This window comes from Tupaia chinensis, unplaced genomic scaffold (genome assembly GCF_000334495.1).
Source record: "Tupaia chinensis unplaced genomic scaffold, TupChi_1.0 Scaffold000688_1, whole genome shotgun sequence".
In the NCBI taxonomy this organism is placed as follows: Eukaryota; Metazoa; Chordata; class Mammalia; order Scandentia; family Tupaiidae; genus Tupaia; species Tupaia belangeri.
In genome coordinates, this window is record NW_006160211.1 from 1,410,906 (window position 1) to 1,433,722 (window position 22,817).

The 22,817-nt window shown below is 44.8% G+C and overlaps 1 protein-coding gene across 2 annotated transcripts in view; it reads right to left on the reverse strand.

Annotated features, from left to right (window-relative positions):
- Positions 1 to 6: 6 nt before the first annotated feature.
- The window catches only part of CDKL1 (cyclin dependent kinase like 1), a 74,461-nt gene continuing 51,650 nt past the window's right edge, over positions 7 to 22,817 (reverse strand). For both annotated transcript variants that reach the window (XM_006160515.3, XM_014592435.2), the window contains 7 exons: positions 13,635 to 13,707; positions 10,812 to 10,902; positions 10,036 to 10,236; positions 6,218 to 6,300; positions 3,237 to 3,293; positions 1,650 to 1,805; positions 7 to 469 (listed from right to left, as the gene is read on the reverse strand). In XM_006160515.3, coding sequence (XP_006160577.1) covers positions 362 to 469; positions 1,650 to 1,805; positions 3,237 to 3,293; positions 6,218 to 6,300; positions 10,036 to 10,236; positions 10,812 to 10,902; positions 13,635 to 13,707 — 769 coding nt within the window. In that variant the 3' untranslated portion in view covers positions 7 to 361. The remainder of the gene's footprint in view (positions 470 to 1,649; positions 1,806 to 3,236; positions 3,294 to 6,217; positions 6,301 to 10,035; positions 10,237 to 10,811; positions 10,903 to 13,634; positions 13,708 to 22,817) is intronic.

Below are 22,817 nucleotides of genomic sequence, written 5' to 3' on the forward strand. Positions count from 1 at the left end.
GAGATAGGATTATTAAAATGCCTGTACAACTGAAGCATAAATCTTTTTGACATTGTCTAATTTACCAGAGGTATGGACATTAGATACAGTTTATATTGTGTTCATTCTTAGCTGCTTAGATAAACAGAAATACAAGTGGAATTCCAAACACATTTTTCCTTTCTATTCCTGGACACCGCCATCAAGCATGGAAGAAGACGGGAACTGGAATTTCCCTTCAGATCTTGCTAAATGGCCACCCAGTTACCTGCTTATGTTTTCTCCTAGTGTGTTTCAACATTTTGTGTTCAATCAAATGTGTAAGTTTTAGTTTCTTCAAAGCACTGTTCAGTTCTTTGTTTAGCAACGCTCTCCTGGCTCCTTAAATGTTTGGAAAATGGTAGTTAAGTTTCTTGGTATGACAGAAGTACTTCTTACTCTCCAAAGCCGGAAGGATGCTGCTGCTTGTTAGCTGAGGTAGGCACTGCAACTGAAAGTACAGCACACATGATTAGGTTCGAAACCATGCCACGCGGCTTTTCTTTCATTATTTAAAATCCATCATGAAAGAAGTAACTTGCTCAGCACAAAAATATTTCTTTTTTTTCCCAAAGGATTCAGGATTGGAGAGAAGCTAGAATGTTTCGATTTGATCTGGTTTTCCTTTTAAAGCTTTATTTTAAAAAGCAAAAACCATATATTAAAGAAAATGTGAAGAATATGAAAAAGAAGGGAAATCTGCACATAAATATTATTGGAAAACAAATTTACAGGAGTTGAGAGCTTGCTGGGACCTTAGGGATCATTTAAGCCAATGCCTTGTCTTAATAGCAGAGAAAAACTGATTCCCAGAGGACTTAACGCTATTTGCCCACTCGTCTCCTTAGTTAAAAAGGCAAAACTGTGAGTCAGCAAGGGGGCATGGAAGTTAAGGCACTGGATCCCATATGGCCAACTCTGTGGTTCACATCCCAGACCTGGTGGCTTGTAAAACAGGCCAGGTGCATGTGCGTGCATGCCCAAAATTCTGAGAGGAGAATGGTGGAGAAGGAAAATCATCCCCCTGGTGGGTGATTTCTCACTTTCCCTCTCTCTCTATCTCTCTGTCTCTCTCCAGTGAGTGCACATACCCTACAGCAAAACTTAAAAAAACTTTAAAAAGCAAAATTGCTTTCTTCAAGCTTCCAGAAAATGTCTGAATTTATTGTCAATGTTAAATGAAAGTAATACCTATATTTGTGTGTGTGTGTGTGTGTGTGTGTGTGTGTGTGTGTGTGTGTTTTAATGGGGAGGGAGGAAGAGGGAAGGTAAACATCATGCCTGGGATAAATCAGATTTCAGTTTTCCAAAACACAAGAAGTATTTTCTGCGGGGCTCACGCCCGTGTGCCCGGCTGAGACCTGTGCCCCTGCCCTTCAGACACCCTGGCTGCACGTGGCAGCAGGAAACAGCAGGGCGCAGGCACCGTTAGGATTCGGGAGAAGAGGTCTCAGGCAGCTTCACCCTGGTGGGTAAGCTCATAAAACGTATCTCCCTGTGCTGAGACGAGGGTGCGGGAGCTGCAAGCCACGATCGCCACGCCTCAGGTCTAGATCCTGAGGTCTGGCAGGTCTGAGAGCATTTGAAACTGAAACCTTGGCAGTTTCTATAAAGCAGGGCACCATCTTTACCCCAGGCAAGTGCTTTCGGCTCTGTCTTAGAGTCTTCCTTGTAAGTTTGTCGTGCTCTTTTGCCAAATCCCCAATTTCTCTGATGCTGTCAAAGTAGGAGTGTTGCAACAGCTGTTCACATGTCATTCTCTCCGCAGGGTCCATGTGGAGGCAGCCCTGAAAGAACAGAACGTTCATTTTTATAAAACACATTCTTATTAATTCCATTCTTTTTTCTTTTTTGACAGATTAATGTTTTCAGTTGGGAATTAGAAGGGAAGAGAGTAGCAAGTACACATCAGTCATGATTTTAGTTCCTTCTACAGTCATTCCTTAATAGATCCCTGCACAATAGATCAATAAATAGCTCCTAGACATAGTAACAGAAAACGTTTTTCCCAACTGGAAGCAGTCAGTGCTGTGCCCCAGGGAAGCAGGATATGATTTGGGAGTGACTCTGTGGCCAAGTGGGACAATCCATTTAGCCAGTTTGGTCCCTTGCATGTGCTTTGTAAAAGCAGTGTTTTTAATTAAAAGTGAATACTTCCACATGGTACAAGTGAGGTTCATACCGCATACAGCAAAGTCTACCACTCCGGGTCTTCTTTTTCCCGCTCTAGGATCAGCTACTCCTTTCTCTTTTTTCCAGTGTATCCTTCCAGAAATAGTCTATGCTTATAGTACATGCAAACGTGTATGTAATGAAACATAGCGTGCGCGCCTTTAGATCCCATCAACTCTGTTCTTTGCTATTAAGTGAGGCAGGTGGCTCAGATTTGGAAAGACTGAATCTCACAACTGCATAATCCAAGGAACTATCTCAATTCTTTTGTTATTAAATATATTAATAAGGGACCAGCAGTTGGTGTAATGGCTATGTCCCTGGACTCCCACGTAGCCGACAGACTGTGGTTCGAGTCCCGGACCTGGTGGCTTAAATTCATGCTAGGCGCGTGTGCATGCGTGCCCAGGATCCTGAGAGGAGAATGGAGGAGAAGGGATCAAGGTGTGGCCATCACCCCTGGTGGGTAATTTCTCACTTTCTGTCTCTGTCTCTGTTTTTCTAGCGAAACACAAGCGCCCTATAACAAACAAACAAACAAACAAACAAAAAAAAAACTCAAAAAAGTTCATGAATGTATTGAATAATTTCCATATGTATGGGACATTGTAAATTGCACATATTTAAATTGGTATCATACCTGATTTTACATAAGAGCTATATTTCTAAAAATGTATATATCATTCAATTTTAAAATCAAAACGTACTTCAAAAGGACCTGTGGAGTTGTCTATTTAAAAGGATCCTATGGCTAAGCATTTTTTTGAAGAAAAAGATTCCATTGTAAAATGAACATCTCTTTCAAAATTCTGTTTTGTGTAAATTTCTATTTCAAGCACAATGTGAGGCTTATTTAAAGTGAGAAATACAGATGTTTCCATTGTAATAGGATGTAATCACTTCAAAAATTGAAAATATTTATACTTTTCAGAGGAGAATTCTGAAAGGAACACTTTGCATTTCATGGACTGACATAAGTAATTCAGATTCCCCAGTGATGACAACTGCCATGTGCTTCCTGGTCTTTTGGAAGCTGTGAGTTTTACCTTTAAGAGTCCCAGGGCAGAATAAGAGATGTTTGGAAATTTTAATTCAAGTGGTTCCTGTTGAAAAGAAAGGGAGTTTTTAACTTGCACCAAATATTCAAATTAAGGTTACCTCCAGTTAAAGTTCCTTTTGCGTAGAAGCATTTTCATGGCACCTTCCTTGTCTCCTCCACCCTTGGTGCAACTCCACCCCTCTCCCGAAACAACCTCCCTCAGCCTGTTTCACAAGCTGCTCTCCCCACCTCCAAACCGCCTTCCGCATTTACTTCCTAAACACTCCTTTCTCTTCCTGAAGAACCATGCAGGTAGCAAATCGGCAAGCAAATGTGAACGAAACAATAATAATAATAAAACCCACCTGCCAAGCAGTTGTTATTTCATTTTTTTTCCCCTGACTCAATTTAAGTAACTTGCCTTTCCTGAGAATTGCCGGCATTCTATTAGGTCTTCAGAAAGTCACAACCTATTTTTCTGTTTCTTGATGCAAAACTGCGCCATGACTTTCCCCACAACCCAACAGAGGAGCCCTGATTATTATCAACACATTTATTGGCATTTATATAAAGGGAGCTTTAAAACAGATTTTTTTCCCCTATGCTTCTTGGTTTTCTGGAATATAAATACCACGGCCTCCTCCCCCCTGCTGTGTCCCTGCTCAACCTCTTGTTTAAAGAGTCTCCTGAGCAGGCATTCATCAACGCCCCCCCCCCCCATATAAGGCTATTTCACTCCAGTCACGTGCTAGGGAGACTGGCAATCACACTCTGCAGGGGGGGCTGCCGAAGATAGGCCAACAGGCCAGTTAAAGAGATCTGCTACTGACAAAGGCCGATTGAGGAGGGAAGCTGAGAAAATGAGCCGCGCCAGCCAAGCTGAGCAGAATCAGTGGCCACAGCCCTCTGTGCGTACAAAGCTGGCAGTGTGCGAGCGGGAGGCTGGAGTGGCCATCCGAGCCCATCTAGGGAAACCCGGTCCCTGCGCTGTGGTCAAGCTTCAGAGCACAGTGTCATTTTGGACAGGGAACCAGCTCCCAACAACCAGTTCTTGATTGTGCTCAAACTAATTGCTGACATGAGTAAGACAGGAGAGCCTCAGTTTTGGCATTCTCGACATTCAACAGGAGGAAAAAAGCTCCTAAAATAGATTGCCATTAGTCCTTGAGCGAACCTCCATTCCTCCAGCTTAATTACTGTGTCCTCCAGAAAGTCATGGGGTGTTTTTCTATGCAAATATGCATCCTGACTTTTCCAATGACCAACTAGTTCTGTTGCTCTTTCTGTGAACTGAACCTGAGCACTGGGGACTGATGTGACCTTGCTGACACTGGGCTCTGCTGCCCTGAGCAGTGAAGTCTGGGAGGAGGCACGCAGGGCCCATCCTGCCCGCGGAGCCAGTTTCCCAGTCCTACACAGGCAGGCCTCCCTCTGCTGGGCGTACTGACCGGCAGACAGACAGAGGGACTGGAGCACAGATGTCCAACAGTGCAGCCCCCGCACTGCTTCTTCCTGTGTTTCTGTCAACAGGAAATCTCCTGCTGGACAACCTCTGGGAAACCAAGGAGCTTTTTACATTTACGAAACCTGGGCTGTTTCAGAGCTTCTCCAGTGGACCAGGAAACAGGAAATCGCTGTGTGGTATTTAGTGCGCAACTGGGAAAGTTCAGGTCATGAGGGAGGCAGATGGGTCGCCTTCCATATGCCAGGTGTCATTCCTGCCTCTCCGTCCCTGCACGACCCACTCTTCCTATGGCTAGGGCTCCAGGAGCAGAGACAAAGGGGAAGGGGAAGCCTTCACAGTGGGACAGGGCAGGAGGCTGATGCCAGAGACAGGCGCCAGTGGGAGGAACAGAGGGAACTTCAACCGGGGAACTGAGCGACTGGAGGGTTAGTTAGCTTTTATTTGAGAGCACCTTTCTTGGGTAACAAAGTCAGGGCTTGAAAACTCTAATTTTACTCTGAAATGTTTTTGATTATAATACAGACTCATTAGAAGACATTCAATTATACACACACACACATACACACACACATATATATATATACACACACACATATAAACCCATAGAGAATACTAAAATTGTCACCCCAAAATCCCACTACAAAGAGACACCCACGGTTAACATTCTGGTGTCTATCCCTGTAGCCATTTATTTCACAAGTGGAAAAAGCTTTGCATTAATTTCTTAGAAGTTGCCTATTATTTTTATGTATCTTAGATATCTATCACAATTATGCCAAGTTATACATACTCTATAAAAACCATTTTTCATTTCATAATATGTTGTTGACTTTTCTTCAGGTGAATACATATGCGTCTAATCGTTTTCCTGGGGTATGTGATATTTCCATTGCAAGGATGTACCATAACTTCATCCCTTACTGATGGAACATTAATGGGAATGATTTCTATTCAATCATGAAACATCTTTATGCCTCTGTCTAATAGTTTCACTGGGAGAAATATTTGGAAGTGGATTAAGGATATGAACATTTTTCATCTTTCAGTTTTTTACAAATGGGTGTTGTCCTCACATTGGCCATAGAGGACCATCACTGGCATGAGGCTGGCCAAGTAAGTTCGCTGTGTTTTCTCCCGTGGTCTGGAGAGAGAGAACCCGGTAGAGCAGGGAATCTGGACAACACTGGGGAAGAGTAAGGAACTTCTTCCGAATGGGGTGATGCCCAAAAGCTGACTGGCTCTGCCCAAAATGACAGAAGACAGGTGTGGCCAGGGCAGGCAGCTGTGCATTCCTGTCCAACAGGCTGACTAAACGCTGCTGTCCACAGCCTCTACGTTAGCAAGGCTAAATTGGCCAAGGTCTTGCAATTGGTTAAGGTCTTGCAAGCCAATTTGTTCCAGTTTCCTTTTCCTTCTTAGACTGACCTTCTAGTCCAAAATGAGCCACAAGCTCAGGCAAGTGAGCAACTACCCAAACCTAGCTAGCCTGGCCTGCAGAGCATCCTCCAAAATGCATCACTCACCATATCCTCGGGGTCAGGGATTTTCACTCCACTGAAATACTGGTTCGTGCTAAATACTTGCTGGTGCCTAGGAATGAGATCCCCTATGGGCAAAGGGAAGAAAGAGGTAAGTGAGGTTGATAGGCCAACACTGATTGCTCGTTTCCCTCCTTCAGAGCTGTGTCTGCTTGTGCCTGCACTCCCCTCCCTGGCAGAGGGAGAGGTGTTAGGCACAGAGGAGGCAAGCATGGAAACCAAGGACTGCAAGGTCCTTGTCCTCAAGGGCCAGCAGGTATCTGAGGGATCCAAACCAAGCAACTCATTAGCACATGCCTAATAAGTAAATAAAATGCATTTAAAAAAAAAATAACAGAGAGCCAGCAGGTAGCAGGGAAGTGACAGCACTAGATCCAATATTGGCAATTGCACGGTTGAGTCCCAGACCCAGTGGCTTGAATATCAGGTTGAGTGTGTGTGTGTCCAGAATCCTGAGAGGAGACTAGAGGAGAAGGGATTGCAGTGAGGCCAGACATTCAGGGGAGGGAGGTGATTTCTTGCTTGCTCTCTCTCTTTCTCTCTCTCAATCTCTTTCTCTCTCTCTGGTGTGTACACACTCCATGTAGTGAAAAAATGTGGGAATAAAAAACTACAAATTTAAATCATTTCAACTAAATCCTCAAGTTCAGATAAAAGTATATTGGTCTAGCACTTAGAACAGTGCTGCACACATAGCAAGTCCTCAATAAATATGAAAGGTAAGGAGAGAAAGGAGAAAGTGCTAAAAGAAAGGAACAAAACAGGACCACCAGATGGTGTAATCATTACGTTGCTGGACTCCCATGTAGTCAACTGCAGTTTGAGTCCCAGACCCAGCAGCTTAAAACTCACACCAGGCATTGTGTGCATGCATGCCCAAAATCCTAAGAGGAGAATACAGGAGAAGGAATTACAATGTGGCCATCCCTACTGGGGAGTGATTTCTAGCTGTCTCTGCCTCCCCAGTGAGTGCACGTGCCCTATAGCAAAAATCTCTCTTCAAAAAAAGAGAAGAGGGAACCAGCAGTTAGCGTAATGGCTATGTCACTGGACTCCCACATAGTCGACTGCGGTTCATGTCCCGGACCCGGTGGCTTAAGACTCACGCCGGGAGTGTGTGCGCGCATGCCCAGGCTCCCAGGAGGAGAATGGAGGAGAAGGGATTGCGTCGTGACCATCCCCCCTCCGGGGTGATTTCTCGCTTTCTGTCTCTATGTCTCTGTCTGTCTGGCGAGCGCCCATGCCCTATAGCGGAAACCTTTCAAAAAAAAAAAAAAAAAGAAGAGATCAAATCATGGAAGATTTCCTGACTAGAAAAACTATCTTTCCAAATTGGAACTATCATTTTTTATTTTACCAATTAGCTATCAATTGGAAATTCCATTTCATCTATTACTGAGAAGTACTTATGGTACAAAGCAATAAATAAGAGGATTGTTTTGATTTTCTGGGGGACAGTGTAAAGCTCATTCTGCACACATGGCAGTCAAATGAGCTAAAACTACCCTCCCATAAAGTTCTAGGGGTATCATACTTGAAGAAGAATTCTGTCCAGAGGCCATAAGAAGATACTCAGGGGCCAGCCGGATGACATGGCAGCTGGATCTCAGATGGTCTCCTGGGAGATTTGAGTCCTTAACTACTGGGCAGCTTGGAACACAATGCTGAGCGTGTGTGTGTGTGTGTGTATGTGTGTGTGTGTGTGTGTGTATGCCCAAAATCCCAAGAGGAGAATGGAGGAGAAGGGATTGTGTCATGGCCATTCCTCCTGGGCTGTGATTTTTTTCACTTTCCCTCTCTCTGAAGAGCACACGAGCCCCATAGCGAAAAAAGAACAACAAAAATGAAACAAAACAATACCATACACATACACACACACATACACAAAGATGATACTCAAAAGGAACCCACTGGGGCACATCCTAGCCCATTCCCAGAGCAAACTGGAAACAAAAACTTTCCTACCAAGGGCATGGACATGTTTCCTTGGACAGGGCTAGAGTTCCTACCCCTACCCCAGGGTATCGAATTGTCAACTTTTACTGATTTGTTTTAGAGCTTTACCTCTCCCTCAACCCCCACACTGCTGCCTTGCCCCGTTTTGGATGAGCACCCAAATATACCCTCAATGTCTTCCGCAGACCTCAGTGAGCTTCACCGTGAGCACAAGTACCTGTACTTTAATAACCTTCCATCAGAGCAAAAGGGTGACACGGAGAGAGAGTCCTCAGATCACTGCAGGAAACACAGCTGAGGGGGAGGCTTAATGAGGTGCCTTGCACATCACTCGACACAATGAAGTGATCAGCAAGTATCTCCCACCTACAAAGCGCAGATGCTGGAAGGATAGGGAGACATCCCAGACATGATCTCGCCCTTGGGCAGCGTCCAGTATCTTTGCAATTGTAAGAGTAGAAGGCAAGATGATGCCGGCAGGTTGTGCAGGAGTCCGCGGAGGCGGAAAGCTTGCCTTAGAGTGGGATACTAGGGGGAGCAGCATCTCAACTCCCTGACTTTTGAGGAGGACAATCACTGCTTACGAATTTTTTTTTTGTCGCCACAGGATACGTGCTTCACCAGAGAAAGAGAAAGTACCCTTCCATGGGAAATAGTCACACCATAATTCCTTCTCCTCCACCCCTCCCTCCTTTGGAGATTTTTAGTACACATGCACACTCCAGGCCACGGGTTCCAGGACCCAACCAGGTGGTTGGCTATGTAGGATCTGGCTATCCCACCCGCCGGGCCATGGAGACACTCTCCCCTTCTTTTATTTATTTTTTTAAAATTCATGATAGTAAGAATGTACATGAGGAAACAGGAGTACCCTCAGTAAGGTCTTGTCCCCCTGTGACCCACTCCTCCTGGCCCTGCAGCTCATCAGGACCGAGGGTGTGCAAGTGTTTCGAGTTGATCAGGGAACTGAGCCCATGGTGGGTCCTGGGCCCAGTTCAGCAGATTGTGACTGCATGTGGAGGCTGGGCCCTGCTTCTGGATCTTTTCACCTGTCCCTCCTTCTCCTCTCCTGCTCCTCCACTCCCCCGGAAGGGTAGAGAAAAAACAAAGGGCACTGGGGTGGGAAAAGAAGAAGAGTGGTGATAGAAAAGCCAGCGGTTCTTCCCGATACTTAGGAGGCTGAGCATCTTCCTTCGTAGAGTCCGAATAATCCAAACTAGTCAGGCAGCCTGGAGTTAAGGTCAAATGAATTACCGCAACATAACATATGAAATAAACCATGAAAGCATTCTGTACATGGCTAAGCCCTCACAGAAATGTTTTTGGTGGTTGTTGCCATCATCATGATCTGGAGTTTAATCTGATCCAAACTATCAGAGAGAATCTTGTGTTTGGGGGCAATTAGTAAGTGCTCAATAATTGTTCATTATTTTTTAGAGAGATTTTTGCTACTGGGTGTGAGTACTTATCAGAGACAGAGAGAGACAGAGACTGAAAGGGAGAAATCACCCTAAGGGGGATGGCCACACTGCAATCCCTTCTCTTCTGTTCTCCTCTCGGGATTTTGTGCCTGGCGTGAGTTTCAAGACTCCAGGTCCAGGATCCAAGCCTCCATGGCAGGACCACAGTTGGCCATGTGGGAGTTCAGTGACATACCATTATGCCATCTGCTGGTCTCAACTATATATTATTTTAATTAAAACAAATAGAGACACCTTTAATGGAGTCATTTAAATGGGACTTTTCCTATCTGTAAAGGGCACTAGATGAGATAGGACTTAACTCTGCCCTGTGCCAACATGGGTAGAACTAGGCAGATTCCCAAAAGGTGAGACGAAAACACTTACCCAAGGTCTTCCTGATCAGGTAGAGCTGGTCCACATCTGATTTTCCTGGCCACAGAGGCGCTCCTGACAGCAGCTCAGCAAAGACACAGCCAACTGCCCACACGTCTACTGGGGGGCCGTACTGCGTGTCCCCCACCAGCAGCTCAGGGGAGCGGTACCACCTGGTAGCCACATAGTCTGTGTAGTAGTCACTGGGTCCAGCTGACCAGAGATGGGCCATGGAAAACAGAAAGCGCAGTGCACGTCTGGAATCAAAACTGGAAAGGAAGCCCTACGAAATCGAGCTTGTGGCCAGTCTGGTGGTTTTCTAAATCACTGGTTCTCAATGCTTGGTTGCACAGTAAAATCACTTGGAATGCAATATTTAAAAAATTATGTGAAGGCCACACCCTAGACCAATCAAACCAGAACCCCTAGGGAGGATCTGGGGTATCAGTATAGATTTTAAAGCTCCCCCTGATTATTTTAATCAGCAGCCAAGGTTGAAAACCACTCTTCTAAAGTAGAACTTCTGGAAAGTATTATTTTAGCAAAAATTGGTAGAAACCAGGATAACATCCTTTTTAATAACCACTTTCCTGTGGTGTCATTTATGTACAGTATACATATGCAAACCACGTAGGTGTATACAGGGTCTCAGTAATTACAGATCTGTCATTTATAGCGAGTTTCTATTGTAAATATTTAAGACTAGCTTTCCATAGCACTTAGATCCTTTATCATATCAAGAACATTTCCATCTCTTACACCTAACCAAAGCAAACGTCAACACTCACTCAGAAGTCGAGCAAATCCGAAGTCACAAAGCTTAATCACTGAATGTTTTGTGATGAGGATATTTTCTGGCTTCACATCTCTGTGTATGCACTAGTTACCAAAAAATAAAAAATAAAAACAGATCATTAAGGAACAACTCTAATATGTGAGGTAAATAAAATATATGAATAACAAATACTGGAAAAGTCCTTTGACTCTCTCATTGGCCTGTTGAATGACAGCAGAATAGCAGCCTGAAATAAATCTAACCTCATTCCACTTCTAGCCTGAATGATCTCAATTCTCGAAGATGCCCCCCAAAGACTAAGGAGGGTGAAAAGAAAAATAAAAGTAGGGTAGCCAGGCTCAGCAATTAAAAATGCAGGATGCCTTATTGATGATGACGTGTACAGTATTCTCAACTGGATTGGTCTGAGAAGTACGTCAGGATGGGTGAAGTCTTTTTTACAAGCCAAATGAGAAACCGTGATTGACTGCTTAAAAAATAATTAGATGAATGAGGAAGTGGGGGGTTTAATGTCTCTGTACTGACTGGCATGCACGGCATTCCCTTCTGAGAAAGCAATGTAATACACTGTGAAGTTCTATGCAATTCAATGTAATATAAACAAGGTTATGATGATAATAAAAAAGTAAATTTAAAAAACTGCATAAGAGAAAAGGCACAAATAAACAATATACTCAAACACACAAAAAAATGCAGGATGCCTGATTCTGTTTGAATTTTAAAAAAAAAACAACAAATATTATGTTCAGGATAAGTATGTCCCATGCAGAATCTGGGACATACTTGTACTAAAACATCACGCTCGTGTATTGGAAGTTTGCATTTCAATGGGAGTTCTGTAGTTCCTCTGATAATTCCGGGTGTAAAGGCTCTGGGTGCGGCCTGCATCCTGGTTGCAGGGGCTGCAAGTGGATGCATAAGCAGATTTCTCATTCGGTTGTTTGAGAACAGAGCACAGTCGGTCTGGTAAACAGGACAAGCCTTGGGCCTGCTGAGATAAGCTGGGAAAGAGAAGGGCGGGAACCAAGAGCTAGCCAAGAGATCTATCTCCATTCCAGCTCCGACATGACATTCGTCCTGACAAGATAAACAACAGTCGCAGCAAGCCTCACCCCACAGAGCGTCGCTAGATGTCAGCTCTGTCCCGCACACGAGGACTCCCAGAACTGCATCCACCTGTGGGATGGCGGGGGAGGGCTGCTCCATAATTTAGATTTAGATCACCTATGGTTTCCCAACCACAGCCAACATTCTTTATCAGGGTGACGTTAAAAGAATGTTTGAGAACCTTCACATGATTTCCTTATTCAATGGCAAGCCCTTTGGCGAAGAACAAATCAACAATCTAATTAGCCATTACTTGAGAAAAGAATCCCTGCGTCAAAGTTCTGCTCGGTTTCCTAACCACCTTCCCCACTCCCAAGTGTTTTCCTCATGGGAAGGGAATGTAAGATCCTTCCGCAGCCTCAGAGACCACCCTCTTGGGCCTACAGCCTGAATCCCAGGGGCTATTCTTGACTTTCTGGAATCTGAAGAGAGGACCAGGCAAGTTCCCTCTCCAAAGGACCATCAGGCTGAGAGATCAGCATTAGTGTTTCCCCTCAGAAATGTGTTATTCTGGAAAATATGGGGGGAGAAGCAATTTCTGAATAATTACTGTCTGTCTAGTTCTCAGTTAATGGCCCTGAGCTCTCTACACTTTTACCACCAGCTGCACGTATTGCTATAAATGGGTGCCCCCGTGAATATCCTGATGACATATGGTCAGGAAGACTTGGAAGCAAGAATGTGCTCCCATTCTGTTCTGGGAATTCTTTACAAGTTTCTGCACCCTCCCCCACCAGCACATGGAACCACACGGAGCGGCTGGGCTCCCCAGAGAACTGTGGTATGCATTGTCTCTGCCTTCAGTGTCAGATCTTTCCCACTAGAGCCTTCGGGGCTCTCTCCCCCATCCTAAACCTGCTCTCGGGAAAGTACTAAGGGCACTCACAGTAACTAACCACCTAAGGTGGTCCCGCTCCTGCTGTACAAGGTGAACATTTTGACCCTGCAGGGAGAAGTGCTGGCTTTCTGTTTTCTCTTTCTGAAAATGCAGCTTCAAGAAGAATCATTTGGAGAAGTGCAAGAAAGGGGAGTTAGCCCTACCAGCTAAACTGCCCCTGGCAGTTGGTGGGCTGACTTCTCGTATTACAGTCAAATTGCACTCCTGGCCAAAATGAAGCTGCAGTCTTGGAATCTGGTTTCCATGAGCAGGGAGTGGGCAGTGTCGTGCTGGAGGCTGCAGCAGGCTTCCAGGGATCCGTGAAGTCACAACGCGTGGGCCATAGTCCCGCCAGCCCAGCTGTGTCTGCGAGTGTCAGGGGCCTCCACTGGCCTGCTCCAGTCCCGCCTCGGCACTTGTGATTTTCTAAAACAGACGCTAGCACTCCTGGGACTCCACCTACTGCTACTGGCTGACTGCAACTGGACAGGCAGGAGTCACCTGGGACTCCACCTCCCGATTTCAGAGCCTTTTGGGGGATACCAGACCATGACAACTCCAAATGAATGGAATTCTACCTTAAATCTGAGTCATTTCCAATCAGTATAAATGTATGACTAGCTTCCTAAAATCCTAAAAATACATGTTTTATGTTACCCAAGCAAGAAGGAATAGCTAGTTGGCATTCCTGGCCTCTACTTAGCCCAACTAGGCTTATAAAGATTTGGGTGAAAATTTATATCCACAAAAGAGGGATAGAAACTTTGTACAAGGCTCCACCTCAGTTTTAGGGCAGCCTTTCTGATGTTTCAAGGAGACCATGAGACTTACATTGTGTTTATGGCAAAAATTTACAGCTTGCAGCGTCTGCCAAGTTATGCTCTTCACAAGATGTTCTGGTACCCTAATAAAAATAAAGAAGCAGCACAAACACATTCTTTAGTATAACCACGGAATTCGGCTCAAGGAAAGGAGAAGTAAACCAAGACCGGCTTCGGTCGTGAGAAACGCTCGGTGCCATTTGGAGTCTTCTCATTTATGAAGCAGCCATTCCAGGAGTCCAGTGTAAAGAACGTGACCAGCACACTGTGAGATCTAGGAATAGCAGGTTAACGAAAATGCCAGCATCCACTCTAACCTGGGGGTGAGGTGGGGACACAAAAACCCACTAACGTGGAACGATGACCACCTGCCTTGAACATCTGAGACACTCGGGCGAACTGCCTAGGAACTAAAGCTACATTTCTAAAGTTATTTATCTTTTATTTATTTATTTTTTCATGAGCCAGAGAGAGAAAGAGAGAAAGAGAAATAGGGTCTTGACACTGTGATTCCCCCAAGCCTCAGCCAGCTCCTGATTGTGGCAAGAGCATTTCAGTATACTCGGGGAGGTCTCCAGATGGGAACCTGCAGTCTTCTGAACCTTCCTTGTAGAAAGTCATGTTACCTCAGGCTTTCTCTGTTTCTGTAAGAAACTTTTTCTTGATGTAAAGTTAGCTTTTACACAGCACAAAAGATGATATTTGTTTTTTTCAAGCTGTCCCCAGCTGACAGCCTTGAAACAGGACTTAGCATTCATGTTGGGGCACACAAGTTTCTACAGACTCCCTAAGTAACATTTTTTTTTCTTAGTTTGCTGTAGAGCACTCTTGGGACGAAGAAAGAAAAAATGAGAAAGCACTGGTGGTGGGGGAGCACACCTTAATCCCTTTTCCTCTATTCTCCTCTCCAGATTTCAGGCATGCATACACATGTGCCAGGCATCTTTTTTGAGCCACTAGGTGTGGGACTCGAACTGCATAGTGAGCCATTTAGGGTTCAGCCCATCTTAAATACCATGCCACTGGCCAGCCTAGTATTTTCTTTTTAAGATAATGAAGATTTTAATGACAATAGGGAAGAAGCATACATAGCACACCATGTGATAAAAGTTAATAATCATTACAACCAGCAGGTGGTGTGGATCCCACATGGCCAGCTTTGCTGTTCAAGTCCTGGAATGGTGGCTTAAGAATCATGCTGGATGAGACCAGCAGATGGCATAATGGTTACATTGCTGGACTCCCACACGTCGACCGTGATTAGAGTCCTGGACCCAGTGGGTTAAAACTCACGCAGGGCGCATATGTGTGCGTGTCCAAAATCCTGAGAGGGGAATGGAGGAAAAGGAATTGTGGCATGGCCATCCCCTCTGTGGGGGAGTGATTTCTCACTTTCTCTCTGTCTCTCTGTCTTCTCTGGCAAGTGCATGTGCCCTATAGCAAAAATCTCTCTCAAAAAAAAAAAATTCATGTTGGGAACATGTGCACATGTGCTCAAAATTCAGAGAGGAGAGGAGAGGAGAAGGGACTGCAGCATGGCCATCCCCCTGGGGGGTAGTTTCTGACTTTCCCTCTCTCCCTCTGGCAAGCATATGTATCCTATAACAAAAACTAAAAACAAACAAACACCAGTTAATAATCATTGAACCCAGCCGAGGAGCTGAGGTTCTTTCCCCACACTGCTTCTCCCTGGTTGGCGGCTGCATCCTGCTCCTGTCCTTAGTCACAGCACCCAGCTTGACCCTAATCCTATAAAAACAGGGCAACCAGTAGCTCCAGCAGGACCTTCACATGAGTTAGGAAAAGGTACCTGTCTGGGAGCATTTTTTTTAAAGAATATGAGACAACTAGTGAAATGGACTACAGAGAAAGTATATTTATTTTCAGAGCTCACTACCCGACAGCTGGACTTGCCATTTTTATGAATCAAACATTAAACAATATTGTTGTGGTCCTCAGCCAAAATCGACAGGTGAACCTGAAAGGAAACGCTGGAGCAGTTGTTAAAGTGACCATAGAAAGTCACGTCCACCCTGTGGGAAGGCTACGAGGCCACTGTTGTCACAGGCCAGACGTTCAGGAAATCCTTTCAAGCAGAAGAGAGGATGCACGAACAGAGTGGGACAATGTGGAGGAAATTCAGAGGCCCCTCCAGGAAGGATAGCTGGGACATTTCTGAGCTAGGACTATGTCCCCGGGCTTGAAGTGGCTTTTCTCCAAATTCTCTTCCTTGTTCTAGTTGTATTTCTATATGCTAGAAAAACTCACCTGTCACGAGAGAACCAGAAAAATGCAACTAAAAAGAGACATTTCAGTGGGAGGCTTTCCCTTAGCCTCCACTTTCGTCTAGAAAAAAATGGAAAACTAAATTTTTATTATTTAGTGAATTAAGTATTAATATGGTGGGGCCAGCAGAAAGCATGGTGATTAAGGGTGCTGGACTCCAACATGGCTGACCTTGGTTTGAGTCCTGGACTTGGTGGCTTGCTTTCTCACTTTCTCTCTCTCTTACTCTGTCCCTCTCTGGTCAAATTAAAAATAAAGTTAAATAAATAATTCTTTTCTAAAAATAAAAGTATTAATATGGTTATCAATGCCAAGCAACTTAAGTCTCTAAAAATATTTCCCAAAAGAAATTATACAAAAGGAGCATTTAAAAGTAAAATGAAGGGATAGCAGGTGGTGTGGAGATTAAGACAATGGATCCCACATGACTGACTCTGTGGTCTGAGTCCTGGACCCAGGGGCTTCAAAATCATGCTGGGTCATGTGTGTGCATACCTAAAGTCCCAAGAGAAGAACAGAGGAGAAGGAAGGGTGACGTGGCAATCTCCCCAGGGGGTGATTTCTCACTTTCTCTCTCTCTCTGCCTGTCTCTTTGGTGAGTGCAGGCACTATATAGCAAAAGGAAAAGGAGTAAAGGGTAACAGCCTGTCCTTAATGCTTCTCTGCTGCTGAGCACAATGCTATACAATCCTCGAGAAAAATCTATGTACAAACCATTTAGTGTGATTCTGAGTTTCCTAATCATGTCACTTTTTTTGTCTATAGGGTGCATGTGCTCACCGGAAAGAGATACACAGAGAGAGGGCGAGAGAGCACTGCCTGTGCGGTGACCAGGCCACAACCCCTTCTCTTCCATTTCCCTCTTGGGATTTTGGGCATGCTTGCGCACATGCCTTGCATGCTTTTCAAGCTCCTGGGTCCAGGTTTTAAACCACACAGTCATGTGAAATCCAGCCACCTCAACCACCATGCCACCCAGCTGGCCCACAATCAACTTTTTTTTTTTTTTTCTCTTCGTTATAGGGTAAATGTACTCACTGGAGTGGGATAGGAAGAGAGAGAGAGAGAGAGAATGTAAGAAAGCACCCCCCGAGGGAGATGGCCACAATGCAATCTCTTCTCCATTTTCCTCTTGGGTTTTGGGCATGCACACAAATGTACCCAGCGAGTTTGTCAAGCGATGGGTCCAGGCCTTGAACCACAGAGTCAGCTGTGTGAGATCCAGCCACCTTAACACCACGACACCTGGTTGACTCAGATGTTACTTCTTCATTACTCAGTTTCTGCTCTGAAGTGCAGGGGCCTCAGACGCTAAGATCCCTTTGAGCTGCAACATTCTGAGATGATAACAGGAGCCAGGTTTTCGCTGCTGGAGGAGGGAGTTACGAATATAGAAAGGGAGACAAACAGAACATATTCTGTCATGTTGGGTTCAAAGAGAAACAGAGAATGTGTACTGTGCCAGAAGGGGGGCTGTCTCACTTAGAGACATCCAGGAAGCTTCTCTAGTTAAGGTAGTTAAGGGAGCATCTGAAGTAGTAGTTAAGATGGTAAGAAGTGGCCAGATTTAGGCTATATGAGGGCTCTTCGAAACTATCTGGAAAATGCATATTATTAAAACACTATGGGATCAGCCAGTAGTGGCATGGTAATTAAGGCCTCTGGATTCCACATGGCTGATTGAGGTTCAAGTCCTGAATCTGGTGGTTTAAACAAATATATCAGGTGCTGGGGCCAGCAAATAGCATAGTGGTTATGTCACTGGACTCCCACATGGCCAACCACAGTACAAGTTGTGGACTTGTGGCTTAAAAATCATGCTGTGTGTGTGTGTGTGTGTGTGCGCGCGCCCAAGATCTCAGGAGGAGAATGAAGGAGAAAGTATTGCGGCGTGTGGCCATCCCCCTTGGAGGGTGATTTCTCACTTTCCCTCTCACTGTCTCTGTCTCTCTCTCTCTGGTGAGTACATGCACCTAAGGTAAATTCCTCTACAAAAAAAAAAAGAAGAAGAAGAAGAAGTCACCCCAGCACATGTACATGCATGCCCAAGACCCGAGGAGGAGACTGGAGGAGAAGGGATTGCCACATGACCATCACCACATGGTTTCTCACTTTCCCTCTCACTGACTCTTTCTCTCTCCGATGAGTGCACACACCCTATGGCAAACACCTAAAAAACACACACACAAAACAAACAAACAAACAAACATTGTGTGCATATACATGCCTGCCCCAAACCCCAAAAGGAGAAGTGCAGAAGTGATTGGGGCATGGCCATCCATGTGGGAGGTGCTTTGTCTAGTAAATCAAAAAACAATGGGGGGGACCAGAAGTTGGCATAATGACTCTGTCACTGGACTCCCATGTAGTCAACCGTGGTTCAAGTCCCACAACTGGTGGCATAAACTCACACCAGGTGCATGTGCATGCGTGCCCAAGATCCCAAGAGGAGAATGGAAGAGAAGGGATTGCGGCGTGACCATCTCCCCTGGGGGGTGATTTCTCGCTTTCTGTCTCTCTGTCTCTCTCTCTCTCTTTCTGGCGAGCACACGTACCCTATAGCAAAAACCTCTCCAACAAAACAAAACAAACAAACAAAAATAACAATAGAGGACCAGCAGATGGCATATAGTTATGCCACTGGACTTCCATGTAGTCAACCACAGTTCAAGTACCAGACCCAGCAACTGAAAATTCACACCAGGTGCATGTGCATGCATGCCCAAGATCCCAAGAGGAGAATGGAGGAGGGAGGATTGAAGTATGGCCAACACCCACCCCTGGGGTATGATTTCTGGCTTTCTGTCTCTTCAACAAGTGTATATGCCCTATAGCAAAAGTCTCTTAAAAAAAAAAAAAAACACTCAAATTATGCATGGATTTCAAAAGCTTTTCAACCAGAAAGGTCATACTTTAAAAAAAAAATTAAGTTGGGCTGGCCGGTGGTGTGGTGGTTAAAGCAGCTGGACCCAACATGGTCAATTGTGTGGTTTGAGCCCTCAACCTGGTGGCTTGAAAATCATGTCAGGGATGTGTGTGTGTGCTCAAAACCCAGAGAGGAGAATAGAGAAGGGATTACAACATAGTCATCCCTCCTGAGGGGTGATTTCTCACTTTTCTTCTCTCTGTCCCTCTCTGGTGAGTGCATGCACCTTGTGACAAAACTTAAAAAAAAAAAAAAATTAAGTTTATCTATTTCTTTTTCCCATGAGAGACAGAAAGGCAGGTACTCTCACCAAGGTCCTTACCCTGTGATCCACCTCCAGCCTCAGCCAGCTAAGACCATAGGCACATATGCTCAGGAAGGCCCCAGGAGACGAACTCAGAACCTTTCCATGTGAGTCCTAACTGTGTTATCACTGTGCCGCTGCCTGGCCTCCCAATACCCCTCTTATTAAAAAAAAAAAAGTTAAAGTCTACAACAGAGAGAGAAAACAAGCACCCTTGGCAGGATCTTGTCAGGCTATGATTCCCTTTCCCTGGCCCTCTGGTTCTGCAGGATCTGGCGTGCCTGTGTGCTCACACCGTATGTTTGCAGGCTGACCCGGGGATCTGAACCCATGTTCACCACTGACTTCCAGCCTTGCAGGGCACTTGCACTACAACCGCACCACAGAGGCTGAGCCTAAATCCATACTTTCATTCCAGTTCCCCAGGAACTTTTTGAAGTACCTTCAGATTTTAAAAATGGAGTTTCAAGAATTTCTGAGGGGTTGGATGTGACACAAAAAGAGGAATGAGAAATGAGGAACAGCGCCAAGATTTCAGCCTGAATAACTGGTACACGGGAGTCCCTTTTACTGAGAACACTGGGGGAGGAATTGGTGTGGGGGCAGGAGTATGATCTGAGATGCCCAGTGGACATTCAAGGAGATTCAGAACTGAGTAGGCAGTTCTGGGTTCAGAAGGAAGGTCAGCTGGAAATATAAATCTGAGAAGGGTAAGCATTTCGGTGGTATGTAGAGCCCAGGACTGGATGAAGCCACTTAAGGAGTGAATGCAGATGAAGAAGAGGAGTTGAGGAATAAATTTCGAGGTCCTTCAGCATTTAGAGCCTAGAAAGAGAAGGGGGATCCAGCAAAGGAGACTGAGCGGAGCATGGAGTGACAATGACACTCAGGAGAACATGGTGTCACAGACGACAACAAAGAGATTTTAAGGATTTGGGGACTAAGGATGGAAAGAACAGGCCTATCTACAATAATTTCACTCTTTCTCAAAATCTGACTAGAACTACATTGAAGATTTTTTTTTAAAGATTTTTTTGCCATTTTTTAAAAGTTTTTTGCCACAAGGCACATGTATTTGTCGGAGAGAGACAGAGAGAGACGGTGAGAGGGAAAGTGAGAAATCACCCCCTCCCATGGGGGGCTGTCCATGCTGCAATCCCTTCTCCACAATTGTCCTCCTGGGATTTTGGAAATGCACCCGCACGGGCCTGGTGTGATTATCAAGCTGCCAGGTCTGGGACTCGAACCACAGCTGGTCATATGAGAGCCCAGCATCATAACCACTATGCCACATGCTGGCCCTGATTTTTGACATTTTTTTAAAAAGAGAAAAACCCTTGAGGACAGAGGGGACACAAAGGAGCCAAGAGCAACACTTTCTGGAATCCAGAAAGTACTTGAATGAATGACAATTGACAAAACAAATGGTAGAAAGCTGAACTCTAAACCCAGAGACAGAGAAGTAGAAAATCAACCAATTTAACCCAAAGAATCCTGGAAAAGATCAGGAGCTAGCAGCCAAAATCTCTGTAAAGCTGGGAGCTAAGGAGGAATGTAGAGAATCTGTTTAGGAAACAGTTAAATCCCTAGACTCCCTCCCTTACCCCACCCCTGCCTGGTGGAAGGCTAGTGTTGTTTCCTGGAGCAGATAAAGGAGGACATTTGGCAGCGCTGAGATGGTGGGTCCTGCTCTGAACATGGGGTTAAGTGCCTGTAAACACACCAACTGTGTGCTGAATCCAAGATCCCCTTGCCCTCTTCTCTCACTAGGCTCTGAGGAAGCTGGTCAAAGCCAGACCTCAGTCTCTAGGCAAATACTCAAAGACTATTTCAGGTGAAGCACAGGAGGGAAGATCTGAAAAGTCCGACATTGGGGTTCCTTCCCCCTGCAAATGGCCAAGTCAGATAACCACACTGTGAAGCTCAGAGCTTCCAACAGTCCCCTCCTCTTAACCATGAGCGTTCAACAGAAATTACACAATGCCCAGGAGATGCTGATAAAAAAAAAGCAGCTTAAACAGAAACTATGGAGGACGAAGAGAACATTTTTAAAAATCGTTAATATCCTCAGAGAGAAAGAGAAAGCATGAATTAAGAATAGGATATTAGGGGCCAGTGGGTGGCATGGTGGCTAAGAGCACTGGACTCGCACATTGACTGAGGTTCAAATCCTGAACCTGGCAGCTTGCTTTCTCACTTCACTCTGTTACTCTTTGGTCAAATTAGCAATAAATAAATAAATAAAGTTAAATAAAATAATTATTAAAAGAAAAAAGAACAGGATATTGTTAAAAAAAAAAAAAAAGAGAAGATTCAAGATCCAAATAACTAAAGGTCTAGAAAAAGAAAACAGGAAAACAAAGGATGGGAAATAACAAAACAATTAAAAAATATATCTCTCAGATAGAAAGGGCCCACCAGGTGCCAGCATAATGGATGAAAATCAAAGCCCATGGTTTTCATAATCCTAAACACTGAGAATAAAGAGAAGATTCTAGAAGCTTCTGGAAACAAACAAACAAAAAAAAATCAGCAAAACTTTACACAGGAGGAGAAAACAGAACGGCATCTGGGGCCAGCAGATGATGTAGTAGTTATGTTGCTGGAGTTTCACATGGCCAACTGCAGTTCGAGTTCCGGACCTGGTGGCTTAAAACTCATGCTGGGCACGTGTGCATGCATGCCCAGCCTCCCAGGAGAAGGGACTGTGGTGTGGCCATTACCCCAGGGGGTTATTTTTCACTTTCCCTCTCATTGTCTCTGTCTCTGTCTCTGTCTTTATCACCCTCTCCCCAGAAAGTGCATGCACCTTAAGACAAAACTTCTTTAAAAAAAAGGAAAAGAAAAGAAAGAAAGAAAGAAAAGAAAAGAAAATATAAGGGCATCAAACTTTCTAAAAGCACCAAGGGGTAGAAGTCATAAAGCGATGCCTTCAAAATTCTGGACATACACACCTACACCTAAACAAAGTGGTAGTTAAATGTGAGAATAAAGAGTATTTAAATTTGCAAGGGCAAGGTCTCAACCTTTTTTTTTTTTCTTGTATCTCTTATCCACTCTTTCTCAGGAAGCCCCTAGAGCACGCGCTTGACCAGAGTCACGATTAATAAAAGCTTACATGAAAAAGAAAGCACTGCAGACTCAGCAAGACAGGGAAGCCATGGGAATCCCTGAAGAATGGTGAAGGCGGTGACAGGGTACCTGCATTCCAGGGGGCAGAAACAACCCGTCCATACTAGAACACCGTGACTCAGGAGCCAGGCATGCTGAGGGTTGTCATCAACCTTCTGCCTTATCCCAGCTGAGACACATGTGAAAACACTTCACAAACAAAAGCTTTGGGATAGTTGAGGTGACTGGCCAGACCCTCCAGGCTAAAGCAGATTATATATTTGTTATAAGGTACGTGCGCTCACTAAAGAGACAGAGACAGACAGAAAGCGAGAAATCACTCCCTACCCCCAGGGGGAATGGCCATGCCGCAGTCCCTTCTCCCCTATTCTCCTCTCAGGATCTTGGGCATGCACGCACATGTGCCCTGCATCAGTTTTAAGTTGCTGGGTCTGGGACTCAAACTGCAGTCACCTACATGGGAGTCCAGTGACTTAACCATTATGTGATCTGTCAGTCCCAGGGCAAATATTCTTTTTTTTTTTTTTTTTTTTGGAGAGGTTTTT